Source organism: Lates calcarifer, linkage group LG9, assembly GCF_001640805.2.
Source record: "Lates calcarifer isolate ASB-BC8 linkage group LG9, TLL_Latcal_v3, whole genome shotgun sequence".
Classification (NCBI taxonomy): Eukaryota; Metazoa; Chordata; class Actinopteri; family Centropomidae; genus Lates; species Lates calcarifer.
This window is the reverse complement of record NC_066841.1, coordinates 22325738-22339414: the sequence shown is the minus strand read 5'-3', so window position 1 is coordinate 22339414 and position 13677 is coordinate 22325738. Positions and strand designations below refer to the sequence as shown.

Sequence of the window (13677 nt, the reverse complement as noted above, 5' to 3'; positions counted from 1 at the left end):
CACAAGTAAACTGTGAAACCCTTGGTCCGTTACACTGCTTGCTTGCACACAAGAACACGTCCAGCTGTTTAATCGTGCATAGATTCTCTTTACAACCTTTGACCAAAGCTGTGCTTGTGTCTCCATAGGGATGCTGATGAGACTAAGGAGTGGATTGAGGAGAAGAACCAGGCCCTCAACACTGACAACTATGGCCATGACTTGGCCAGTGTTCAGGCTCTGCAGCGTAAACATGAAGGTTTTGAAAGAGACCTGGCAGCTCTTGGTGATAAGGTCTGTTGGTAATACAGGATTTTGTCTGAATGAGATTTTAGGTTTTTAGTTTTCTCACTCACTTTTACTCATTTTTCATGCTCCTGTGCCCAGGTGAACTCTCTTGGTGAGACAGCGGAGCGTCTGATCCAGTCCCACCCAGAGGCAGTGGATGACATCCAGGAGAAATGCACTGAACTTAACACTGCCTGGAGCAGCCTGGTAGGACGTGCTGACCAGCGCAAAGACAAACTTGGCAACTCCCATGACCTGCAGCGCTTCCTCTCTGATTTCAGGTGAGGAGAGAACAGCCACTGGGTCAGAGGTTTCCAGCGAGTCGCTGTTCAAATGAAGAACTAGATTGAAAATGAAGTGTACATCTAAAAGACGCGTTAAGACTTGTATGGTATTGTATGGCTTTAACTCTTCATCTGTACACAGAGATCTGATGTCCTGGATTAATGGCATCCGAGGGCTAGTGTCCTCAGAGGAACTGGCCAAAGATGTGACTGGAGCTGAGGCCCTTCTGGAAAGACACCAGGTACTGAATTCCTTCTGCTCTACTATACAGTTACAAAGTTGCAGACGTGGCAGCAGGTTGATGTCTAACTTTGACTCTGTCAACCTATGTGTCTTTTCTTTTTCCATCATTCCAGGAACACCGCACAGAGATCGATGCTCGTGCTGGTACCTTCCAGGCCTTTGAACAATTTGGTCAGCAGCTGCTGGCACGAGGCCACTATGCCAGTCCTGAGATTCAACAGAAACTGGAGGCTCTAGACCGTGAGCGTGCTGACCTGGAGAAGGCCTGGGTGCAGCGGCGTATGATGTTGGACCAGTGCCTTGAACTCCAGGTAATTGTGTTGTGATGATGCTTATTATGTTATCAGTGACAGCTGTCTTTTCCATCCACTGACTGACTGTTGTCTTTGTCTCTCACTAGCTCTTCAACAGGGACTGTGAACAGGCTGAGAACTGGATGGCAGCTCGTGAAGCCTTTCTCGCCAGTGACGACAAGGGCGACTCCTTGGACAGTGTGGAAGCCCTCATCAAGAAACATGAAGACTTTGACAAGGCCATTAATGTGCAGGTCAGGCACGGCTGAGCCAGAGATGAAAAATGATCTGCACTTATGTTCTATAAATGATAAACTGTTCCCCTGCTGTACAGGAGGAGAAGATTGCTGCTCTGCAGTCCTTTGCTGATCAGCTGATTGGAGCTGACCATTACGCCAAACCCGAGATCTTCAACCGCCGCAATGAAGTCCTTGACAGGTAGGAAAACCTATTGATTTATTTGTGGATCAGCGAAACACCAATCCAAGGCGAACACTTTAACGTGAGTTCCAGGATATTAAAATTCAGGCAAAAATATGTAACATAAAATTGAACAATAGAGATTTACATCAGAAAAATTACCTCAGTGCATCCTAGATAGAAACAAACACAGTGTTCTTCAGGAAGTAGACCCCTTAACTTTTCACACCTTTTGGACGTTTGGGGTCGACGTCTATCTCTGATTTTACAGAGACTTACAGCGCTTGTAGGAGCTTTCTTGCGCTTAACGTAGTGAGATGTCAACCTGTGTCACTTTGACTTGGGCCACTTCTGATTGGTTAGCATGACTGTCTGTTACGCAGGGATAACGGTGTGATGTGATTAACCGCGGGGTCAGAGTCAGGAGTTTTAAAAATAATCACAGCCTTTTCAGTTTTTTCATTCATATTAGTTCAAATTGCAGTTTTGGTCAAAATTTGATAATTCATCCAGCCATAGTTTGAACCATTTTCTTACACATTCTAAACACTAATTAAGAGTGATATCAATCTCACTAAGATCTTTCCCAAATACCAGAATCATTAGAACTCTATTTCACAGCAGCTGGGGCATCATTTATGTAGAAACTGTATATAAGGAATAAGAGACCCAAATGTTAAGGTTGGACACACTTCTTCCTGTCAGATAAGATGTAAACCATTTAACGTGTTTTGTGTTTGAGCTCAGTTTTTAAACTTCCAATTTTAATGTTTTAAAGGTGGCGCCGGCTGAAGGCCCAGATGATTGAAAAGCGGTCTAAGTTGGGTGAATCACAGACTTTGCAGCAGTTCAGCAGGGATGTGGATGAGATAGAGGCTTGGATCAGCGAGAAGCTGCAGACTGCGACTGATGAGTCCTACAAGGACCCTACTAACATCCAGGTACACACTTTGCTTCTTCTAGCACAGGCCTAACTCGCAGAAGTTCAGAAGTGATTTTAAGTATGATTTAATGAATAGAAAAGACAGGACTTATTTCTTTGTATAAGAAACGTTCAAAGAAAAGTTACAAGGAGAAGAGGTTCAAGAATCATAACCTTTTTTACGGATGGTACCTGATTCTAGGCCAGGTTGTCAAGCCAAAACAATCAGCTAGTCATGTCACCTTAACATCATTAAAACTGCAAAGCTGTTTTATTTTATTGACTTTTCTTAAACTGTGTCACACCCCTCCCTTTGTCCTGTCTGAAGTGAGACTTAATTTTTCTTCCACTGTCTTATTTTTTATAGCTGTCCAAGCTGCTGGTAAGTTTGAGTAATGTGTCCGCTGACTAACAACTGAGCAGGTTATCCTCCATGTGTCCATGTCTTTGCTATCTGTGTAGACACGACATAGAACAAGCATTCTGTCCATCTTGAGTTTGTCCCTCATCAGCACTGTTGAGTTCCAGCTTCTTTTCCACTTGGGTTTTAATTTTGATAACTTAATTCTTTGTTCATATTTGTATTTTACTCCAGGTTTGTTTTGTGATCAAAGGCTATTAGTTTTGGGTGTGGCTTCCATTTTTATTTTAAATTCTTTAGGGAGATTATCTTTAAACTTGCTTCAGATGTTTGTCTGCAATCAGAACAACCAAATTCGACCTTGAGATGAAATTTAGAAGACTGAATGATTCCTGACTAACAGCTCAGCAGTTTGTGAACATGACACTGGTATCAAACTGAGAAAATCTAAATTGTGAGAAGCAAACTTTGGTCAGAGATTATTTACTTTGAGTATGTTGTAGGCATTTTTTTTTAGAAATATAGAAAGATGCAGACACTGAAGCAGCTTTGAGATGACTCTTCCTACAGTAGGTTTTCTCAGAGTCGACTACGTTGTTGTTAATGTTGTCCTTCACATTGCCATTTTTTGTTCTTCCTGTGTTTGTCCTGTTTGTATTTTGATGTCTGACACATTGTCTGTCATAGTGTCTGTCCTGTGTTGAAGTAGTTTTTGTATTTCCCCCTCTAGTTTGTTAGTAGTTTAAAAAAAACAGAATTGAAACACTTATTTACATTTGACATCAATGTCTGCTTCAGAAAGCTCCAGATAAAGGTTTTTTGGTCAAACTCAGTCAAGTTGAGGGTAAAAAAAATCAACTTTGCTGAATGTAAGTATGAAAGCATTGCTAGATGTGAAATGATCTACACTACCAGCCAAAAGTTTTAGAACACCTCCAATTTTTTTTTGTTCTAAATATATATAGTATATTGTAAGGGGGCTGTGCTGGCTTTCCATCATTTGAAGCCAACCATCTCGTTCTTTACTTCTAATGTTATGGGTCATTGCTGTGGGATGAGCCCCTGACCAACTCGTCTGTCTCCCTTTGTTAGTTGCTTTCTTGATTTCTTTTATGCTAGACATATGCACTACTGTTTCCATTAGTACAATTTGTCTGCATAATGCATCAGAGGGTGTAGTAAGAGTGTTCCAACACTGCCTTTGTACAGACAGAACCTTGTAAGCAATCAGCAAAAGTTGGGACACCAGCAATAATTGTTTTCATTAATTTCAAGACCTCATTTACTTCAGTTTCTACAGAAAAGCTGTAAGCTAGCAGGACATTATTTGATCCCTGAAAAAAATAAATGAAGATAATATAAATGAAAAATTTCAGTTTTGACTTCAATAAAAACTGGAAAAATTGGGGTGGTTCTAAAATGTAAGTGTATCTTAGTTTAAGAATGGTTCTGCGCATTTGCAACATAAGTCAGGAGCTTGTCCTTGTCCTTTACCTTAATTGGTGGTTCTCATAATGTGTCAATGTTTGTCCTACCTTTGTCTGTGCTCTCAGAGTAAGCATCAGAAACATCAGGCATTTGAGGCTGAGCTGCATGCCAACGCAGACAGAATCCGTGGAGTCATTGATACTGGCAATGCCTTGATCCAGAGAGGGGCCTGCGCCGGCAGCGAGGACGCAGTCAAGGTATGTTGATCCTGTCTATATACTGGGAATGCTCTATATGGAAAAAAAAGAGTTAATTATTCAATATCCATTACATTTTTGGTTTTCAGATGGTAATTCTGTCAAATGTGACTTAACAGCAGAAACATGAGTCAAGTCAAATGTGTTTAATTTATCTCAAGGCACTTTTCATGCAGAACAGGTGAGACCCAGAGAGAACAGAGGAAGGAGAGCATAGCAAAATGCTGATTCCATATAGAGATGTAAATTAGAATTAAGAATAGTAATAATAATAATAATAATAATAATGACAATTATAAGTAAGTAAAGTTTATTTTTATATGATGATAGTAATAATAGCAGCAATAAGACAAGAAGTAAGACTAATATATCTCAATATAACAGCAGGCATTGAGCAGGATTATAGGAGCAGCAGGAGGTTTGTCATCTCAGGTTAGACTGTTTAGCCTCAGAGGGAGAAAAACCCAGAAAGTGACAGGAATAGAGGAGAGAGAGGAAAGAGCATAGATGGGAAGTCCCCTGGTGGTCTCGGCCTGTAGCAGTGTAACTAGGGGGTGGTTCAGTTGGATCAGTTGGAGAGTCTTTAGGGATTTGTTGGGGCAGCTGAACAATAATGAATTGCAATAGTCCAGGTGAGAAGTAACAAATGCATGACTAGTTTTTTCTGCATCCTTCCATCACAGGAAGTGCCTGATTTTGACAATATTTGCACAGGTGGAAAAAGGCTGTCGTTGAAGTTTGTTTGACTTGTCTGTCTCAGGCGCGCCTCAGTGCTCTGGATGAACAGTGGCAGTTCCTTGTCAACAAATCTGCAGAGAAGAGCCAGAAACTCAAAGAGGCCAACAAGCAGCAGAACTTCAACACAGGCATCAAGGACTTTGACTTCTGGCTCTCTGAGGTGAGAGTCTGCATGCCAGATGGAACTGCTGACATTGCCTTCTTTACGTAGATGTGTCAAAGTGTGACGCATATTGTTGTTTGTATATATATATATATATTTGTTGTTTCTCAGGTGGAAGCGCTCCTTGCTTCTGAAGATTATGGTAAAGATCTGGCCTCCTGTCAACAACCTGCTGAAGAAACACCAGCTGCTGGAGGCTGATATTTCTGCCCATGAGGTACACAATTCATTACTACAAATGGCTCTGCATGTGCAACACTTGCACCTCAAGGAAACACGCAAGACCTTTTTTCAGAATATTTTTCTACTTTAGACGTCCCAAATTAGAGAATACCCACTTAAGGAATTGGTAGTTACAAAATAATTTAAAGGGTCCCATTTGGAAATTGAAAGAGTAAGTAATAAGTTATAAAAGTAAAGCAAGAAATTATGTTCACATCATCCAGAGTTGCAGTGAGATCCTCTAACCACCTCTGTCTTCCCCACAGGATCGTCTGAAGGATCTGAACGGCCAGGCTGACAGCCTGATGGTCAGCAGTGCCTTTGACACCTCACAGGTGAAGGACAAGCGTGATGCTGTCAATGGCCGCTTCGCCAAGCTCAAGAACATGGCTGCCGGCAGACGGGCTAAACTTAATGAGTCCCATCGACTGCATCAGTTCTTCAGGGACCTGGATGATGAAGAGTCTTGGATCAAGTAAGAGAGTTCCCCCTCAGCTCATGTTAACCAGAAGAATACCAGTGGCGGAAATGAGTGCCTTTTTCTTTTATTTATTTATGACAAGCCATGCACAGCTTAATCATACACATTTTTGCCCCAACGCCGCACAGAGAAAAGAAGTTGCTTGTGAGTTCGGAGGACTACGGACGTGATTTGACAGGTGTACAGAATCTGAGGAAGAAACACAAGAGACTGGAGGCTGAGCTGGGAGCTCATGAGCCAGCCATTCAGGTGGGGGAGTACTCTGATCATCTCATTTATTCAATGAGAGTTTTGCAATTGCTCATTTAATTCAAATGGACAACAAAGTGTGTGTGAAGTATACAGCCAGCTTTCATGTTTTAAAGGAATACTTCAAAATTTGGGAAAATTCCAAGTGTGAGATAAGATCAATAACAACCTCATATCTGTGTGTTAAGCTGGTATCGGGACATGGTCAGCTTAATATAGCACAAAGGCTAGATAACTCCTCCCAAAGGTCAAGGTCACCATTAATGCTCACCAGATAAAATGTAGAAATAAAATGTTGTTGGGGTAGTTACATGTTGAAACCCTTTACAGGCAGCAGCTGGGCAAAGTGACTTTAATTAGGCTTATTGTGACAAGGAAGTTGCCTACCTACCTCAGAACCAGTGCAGAAGCTGCAGTAGGGGCACTGAATGAACTGTTGTTTGTCAACAAATTGTTACAGCATACAACCTAAAATGTTACATAACGGTGCACAAATTAAATGAACTACATACATTTTAATTTGGGAACTTGAGAGGTATATTTTTTTGTCCAGCTGGTTTTCCCCTGCTTTCAGTCTTCATGCTAAGCTAGGCTAACTGCCTCCTGACTCCAGCTCTGCACATAACAAAAGATACAAAAGTGGTTTCAATCCTCTCGTCACAGTTTATTAAGCATATTACCCAAAATGATAACTATTACTGATTTGTATGTATTATATGTGTTGTCATGTTAGTTTGAATCTTGCAAACTTTTGTGTTCCTTTTTCTGTGACACCATCAGTGCTCCAGAAATGTTGTGTTTCAGCATTTCTAACCCCATGTTTTGGTTGCCTGCATGGTATGTCCTGCAACCTCCCTAGTTCTTTAAATGATGCAACAATAGTATGCAAAGTTTCTTTACCCTGAATATTGACTAACTGACCTGTTTGATCAATACATTTGGTTCATCTTCTGACTTTTTCAATATACTGACAAATATATACAGGAAAATACTATGGCTTTGATATGTAGTGATTAGGTCTCTGTGTTCTTTGTGCTCCCAGTCGGTGCTGGACACAGGGAAGAAGCTATCTGATGACAACACCATTGGCCAGGAGGAGATCCAGCAGAGGCTCGCCCAGTTTGTCGACCACTGGAAGGAACTCAAAGACTTATCTGGGGCAAGGTAAGCCTACTGAGCTACACACAGACAGCTGCAGCCTATGACACAAATACGGTGTGTAAATGTGTGCAATTTGTGTGTTTGCTCTCAGGGGACAGAGGCTGGAGGAGTCGCTGGAGTACCAGCAGTTTGTGGCAAATGTGGAAGAGGAAGAAGCTTGGATTAATGAGAAGTTGAATCTAGTGGGGAGTGAGGACTACGGTGATACACTAGCTGCTGTGCAGGTGCTTTTCAGTGGCAGGCAGAACATTCCAAGTTACATAACATGAAATCAGTGCTTTTCTAACTAAAAAGTGGTGATAGGTTTTACTGCATGTCAGGATTTTTTTATTTTATTTTTATTTTTTGAACAGGGCTTGCTGAAAAAGCATGAAGCATTTGAGACTGACTTCACTGTGCACAGGGACAGAGTCAACGATGTGTGTGCTAATGGAGAGGAGCTGATTAAGAAGGTACTGACGATACAGCACATAAAGCACTGTAAAGTAATCATCTGTGTGATTTATGCACTATGACTACAGAAGCAGGGCATATTAAGACCTTTTTTGTGTGTTTCCAATAGAACAACCATCATGTGGACAACATCAGTGCCAAGATGTCAGCTCTGCGAGGAAAAGTATCTGAGCTGGAGAGGGCAGCAGCTCAGAGGAAGGCCAAGCTAGATGAAAACTCTGCCTTCCTGCAGTTCAATTGGAAGGCCGATGTGGTGGAGTCCTGGATTGGTACGGATACATAAATACTTAAGTCTTCCTTTACCACAAGAGTGTCTCATTCCAAAGCATCTACTGTTTTTGCAAATACCAGATGTACTGGGTGTGTTTTTCCATTACTAGAAGGCTTCAATTCTGTTCAGACTAAAATCCTACCACTAGGGTTGTACTTGTGGACTGTCCCAGATCTGCCTCATGGACTTTGAGTGTTCTTGAAAGGCTCACAAACAGTTTATTCTGTTTCATCATAGCATAAATTAGAAATAAGCAGACAGAATTTTCCTGAGAGCTTTGGCAGCTTTGTTAATGATTTTTAACATAGATGTTGTAGTCGTGTGATCACTTTCTCCACAGGATGCAGTTACTGTGTGTTACTGTGTGATTTTTACTTTACGTTTGGAGTATGGATTAAACAGTAGAGTTACAATGTGTTTACTAGTGACCTTAACTTCTGAGAGCCAGACTAGCTGTTTCCCTGCTCCTGCTGCTGCTAACCATGTCCTGACTTCACTAAGCTTATTTTCTCAAGTATATCTTCAGTGATTGTTTGAGAAGCCAGACCAAGTGTAGCTATAATCAGTCTAGGCAGGACCTGCTTGTTTTTGAGTCTGGTTTTATCCTAAGCATTTCTGAACCTATGGATGTGGATTGTGTTTAGGTGAGAAAGAGAACAGCCTGAAGACCGATGACTATGGCAGAGACCTGTCCTCTGTGCAGACTCTGCTCACTAAGCAGGTACTCCCTTCTCTGAAACAGTATTCTACATGTCCTCTGTACCATCTTACTTTCTCCACTGACTGCGTCTTTGTTTCTGTGTCTGTCTGCAGGAGACATTTGATGCCGGTCTCCAGGCCTTCCAGCAGGAGGGCATCACAAACATTACAGCTCTAAAGGACCAGCTGCTGGCTGCCAAGCACGTCCAATCAAAAGCCATTGAAGCTCGTCACGCTGCCTTGATGAAACGCTGGAACCAGCTGCTGTCCAACTCTGCTGCTCGCAAGAAGAAACTTCTGGAGGCTCAGGAGCACTTCAGAAAGGTAAAGAGGCTTGAGGACAGTCCTATTGATAGGTGGTCTTTGAATATTTTTGTCAATGCCACCAAAAATATCTGAAATCCTACTGTCCAGAGTCAAAGCTTACATGCAGTCAATGTAAAGCATCTTAACAAGCATAAGGTAAAATCAGTAAATTGGAATTGTCGTATCGTATCTTTTCCACCCCAGGTTGAAGACTTGTTTCTGACATTTGCCAAGAAGGCGTCAGCCTTCAACAGCTGGTTTGAGAATGCGGAGGAGGATCTGACAGATCCAGTGAGGTGCAACTCTCTGGAGGAGATACGGGCACTGCGTGAAGCCCATGAGGCCTTCCGCTCCTCACTGAGCTCTGCTCAGGCTGACTTTAACCAGCTGGCCGAGCTGGATCAGCAGATCAAGAGCTATCAGGTGGTATCCAACCCTTACACTTGGTTCACCATGGAGGCCCTGGAGGAGACCTGGAGAAACCTGCAGAAGATCATCAAGGTCCTCTATCAGAGCAATACATTCACACCATCCACAGTTACAGCCTGATCAAATTCACCTTTTTACCCCCGGACTTACCTGTGACTCAACATGTTTTAATCACTCAACATGTACTTCACATTACTGCTGACCATATATACTGATTTCTGATGGTGAGTTTAGGTGTATACCTGCATCACAGAGATGCACTAATCTGACAAACCCAAACTATCTGCTGCTATTTCCTCACTGCACTGAGACCACAACTGTAAAATAATATAGAAGTGAGTTACATCAGTGACTTTTAAGTAACAGTCATACCCCACTATGTTTTTGGCCTGACATTTTCTGACATTGTGTTTTTAAAATTCATCAGCCTTCCGCCAGAAAAATTCATTCATTTTTGTCATTTTTGGTGACATCTGCTAACAGAATGTCACTTCACAGCACTGGTAGTCTGATTAAAGTGAATCTGTTATGAAGTACATACAGGAGGTGATAAGTATCAGTGGTATCAGTAACACTGTTGACCTTGCTGGCGTCTGTTTCTTCCCTCTCTAAATGTGAGTGTAGGAGCGAGAGCTGGAGCTGCAGAAGGAGCAGAGGAGACAGGAGGAAAACGACAAGTTGCGTCAGGAATTTGCACAGCATGCCAACGCTTTCCACCAGTGGCTCCAGGAGACCAGGTAGAGGACAGTGTTCCTGAAGCTGAACCTTTATAAACCTGGGCTGAAGTTTTTTCCAGCTCACACAGATCAGGTCTGGAGAACTCATTTCAGCCCAGGTGTTCAGCATGAAAGTTTTTCTTATGAAAATGTCTGCACTACTGACATGGCAGTCTGTGTCAAACACTCTGTTCATGACTGAATACAGTATGGCACAGGTGTGTGAAGGTGTGTGAAGGTGCTCTCTACAGTGTTTGTGGCTTTCTGTCAAACACTGAATCAGTGCATGCTTGCTGGTGAAGTGTTTGCTGTCTCGTACAGACATTATATTAGAACTTTCAAAGCCACTGTGCACACTGGTGTTTAGCGTGTTGTGTTTTTGGGGTTGTTTGTGGTGAGCACTGTGTTGTTTCCTCATATTGTTAATTTGTATTTGTTTCTCTTTTTTTCTCTCTCCATCCATCCCCCTCCCCTCTCCTCTCCCTCCTTCCTCTTGGCTGCTTCCTCGCTGGTGCTTGGGATCGCTGTGCTAATCAGGACATATCTTCTGGATGGGTTAATATCACTTTTTCTCTTTTTTATATGTCTGAGTGTTTGAGGCTGTTTGTGTGGCTGTGAAAACTGTAGTATGTGATGAGGAAAGCATATTGTTGATATCTGAGGTGGGAGTTATTTTAAATGATCAAGATTGGCAGGACCATTTTCAAGCCACATGTTCCTCTTACTCTTACTCCTCCTTAATGTCGATGAGTTTTTTTCTGGAGTATTCCCTGTGTTTTCCCTCCATTTTCTTGTCTGATGTTTAATCTCTGGTCCTCCCTCCTCCCCACCCTCTCTTTGAATAGCGTAGCCTATCGACGGGTTATCTGTGTCTATCAGTACCAAGTTGCTGATGATCTTTCTGGAAGGTCAACCTCTTTCAACCCTTGCTTTGGTTTATTTTGCTTTTTCTGACTCACGCAGTGTGAGGGCTGTGCGACTTTGTGCACTTCAGTCTAAAAACAGTGTGTCTCAATTCGCATACATCCACACTCACACTTATCAGTGCGAATGCATTTATGCACTCGAAACAGTATCACAAGTATGAAAACATACAGTGCACTAGAAGCACCAGTATGTTGACTCAAAACAGCCACAAAGTTGAGTGTAGAACAACCAACACTTCTCACCTGCAACAACTGCCATCTTGGCTAGCTATCAGAGGGTGAGGGGACTGCTAATGTGTTTTCAAACTTGTAAAAATGGCGATGTAGGAAGGAGGACACTTCATCAGTGCTAATGGCACTGTCACTTACATGTCGCATCAAACAGGACACACCAGAAAGTGAAACAGCCAGTGGATATTTTTGTCGCATGATACGATCATCAGTTCTGATAAGTGTGTGATTTTAGACAACACTACCCTGTTGAAATGCACATGCAACGCCAGCGAGTATACTGTGTACACAGTGTACTACATGTAAGTGTACTAACTGAAGTATCCGATTTGAGACACAGGGCATGTTAGGCTCTGGTGTGCTCAGTACCTCCCTGCTGTACTAACATACACCCAGTCCACGCTGCAGTCAGCACTGCTTTCAACTAGTGGACTGGCTAGTTGTCACCTTGTTTACCTGTGTGTACTTTAGCGATGGAAACTGCATTGTCCCATCGTGCATATACACACCTTCTGCATGGTGCAAAATAATTATTATTTATTTAAAGTATTATTTGAAGCAACTTTTAGGGGAATTTGGTCCCATTGGGTCATTGTGGTTTATTTCTCTGCATGTGTGCAGTGACTTTAGAGTACACCATTCATCTTCTGTAACAATAGACTGCTTTTCATATTTACGACATACTAATGAGCTGCTGTAGTTTCCACTCCTGTTTGCAGTAGCCCTAACCTCGCATGGTTTGGGTTACGAGTATATTTCTGGTATTAATCCAGCTACTGAGGCAGTAAAGACAGCACAACAGATCCACTTTTTAAATTTTGTCACAATAGTGAAAAAATGAATACTACCAAGAACCACTTTCTTTTGAGCATAATTGATGAAGGTTTCTCTGGGGATACTGAATGTTGTAGAGAATGTGTTTTCCTAACTGTGTGTGTGTGTGTGTGTGTCAGAGTGAGTGCAGCAGTTTTCCAGGCTGTGCTGCTTCCTTTCTAATATCCGTTTCCATTGGTGTCAGGTCGTGTATGGTGGAAGAGTCTGGTACCCTGGAATCCCAGTTGGAGGCGACCAAGGTAAATACCACTGTTTTATATATACTAAGACTAAGATCTTTGTTAGCAGAATTCTGAGCTGCAGTACACACCATGTGACTGGTTTTGGTGGGGTGGGTGGGTGTGTGTGTGCGTGTGTGTAGCGTAAGCACCAGGAGATCCGGGCCATGCGCAGCCAGTTGAAGAAGATTGAAGATCTGGGGGCAGCTATGGAAGAAGCACTGATCTTGGACAACAAGTATACAGAGCACAGCACAGTGGGCCTGGCCCAGCAATGGGACCAACTGGACCAACTGGGAATGAGGATGCAGCACAACCTGGAGCAACAGATACAGGCCAGGTACACACCAACAGACAGTTGATTCAAACACTCACACAAGGCTGTTAAGTGTTAAAAGTTGGTGTTGTAGATCAAACGGCTGCTGATGCTGCTTTAAGCTCATGTTCCTCCCTCCTTGTCTTTCAGGAACACCACTGGAGTGACAGAGGAGGCTCTGAAGGAGTTCAGCATGATGTTTAAGTGCGTGGTGTTGACCTGCCTTCATCATGACATATTTCTGTCTGATCTGAGCAAGCCACATCCTCATGTTCTCCTGTTTCTTTACAGGCACTTTGACAAGGAGAAGTCTGGCCGTCTGAACCATCAGGAGTTCAAGTCGTGTCTGCGTTCGCTGGGCTACGACCTGCCCATGGTGGAAGAAGGAGAACCTGATCCTGAGTTTGAGGCCATACTCGACACAGTGGATCCCAACAGGTCTGTCGTGTGTTGAAGAACTTACTCTGAAAAGGATGTAACAACAGTTCTTGAATATTGGCAGCTGATTGTAACGGGATAATCAATGTTATTCACCAGTACGGCTGTTTGTATTTTGCTCACTATTGTATTTGTTGGCTAACTCTGAGGAATCTGTGTGCGCAGGGATGGAAACGTGTCGTTGCAGGAATACATGGCGTTCATGATCAGCCGCGAGACAGAGAACGTCAAATCCAGTGAGGAGATAGAGAGCGCTTTCCGAGCTCTCAGCACTGAGAACAAACCTTACGTCACTAAAGAAGAGCTCTACCAGGTCAGACGAGTTCACTGCTCATTCTGTGGCATTAGTT

The 13677-nt window shown here is 42.6% G+C and overlaps 1 protein-coding gene across 1 annotated transcript in view; it reads left to right on the top strand.

Moving 5' to 3' along the window:
- The window catches only part of sptan1 (spectrin alpha, non-erythrocytic 1), a 43520-nt gene that overhangs the window by 29349 nt on the left and 494 nt on the right, over positions 1 to 13677 (top strand). Inside the window, 28 exon segments of the mRNA XM_018701902.2 lie at positions 129 to 273; positions 367 to 548; positions 694 to 793; positions 909 to 1106; positions 1196 to 1342; positions 1423 to 1526; positions 2287 to 2449; positions 2798 to 2812; positions 4345 to 4476; positions 5237 to 5374; positions 5489 to 5536; positions 5538 to 5594; positions 5866 to 6074; positions 6209 to 6329; positions 7372 to 7493; positions 7582 to 7714; positions 7844 to 7942; positions 8053 to 8212; positions 8859 to 8935; positions 9028 to 9237; positions 9424 to 9720; positions 10273 to 10385; positions 10902 to 10919; positions 12540 to 12594; positions 12717 to 12913; positions 13040 to 13093; positions 13181 to 13327; positions 13493 to 13640. Coding sequence (XP_018557418.1) covers positions 129 to 273; positions 367 to 548; positions 694 to 793; positions 909 to 1106; positions 1196 to 1342; positions 1423 to 1526; positions 2287 to 2449; positions 2798 to 2812; positions 4345 to 4476; positions 5237 to 5374; positions 5489 to 5536; positions 5538 to 5594; positions 5866 to 6074; positions 6209 to 6329; positions 7372 to 7493; positions 7582 to 7714; positions 7844 to 7942; positions 8053 to 8212; positions 8859 to 8935; positions 9028 to 9237; positions 9424 to 9720; positions 10273 to 10385; positions 10902 to 10919; positions 12540 to 12594; positions 12717 to 12913; positions 13040 to 13093; positions 13181 to 13327; positions 13493 to 13640 — 3589 coding nt within the window.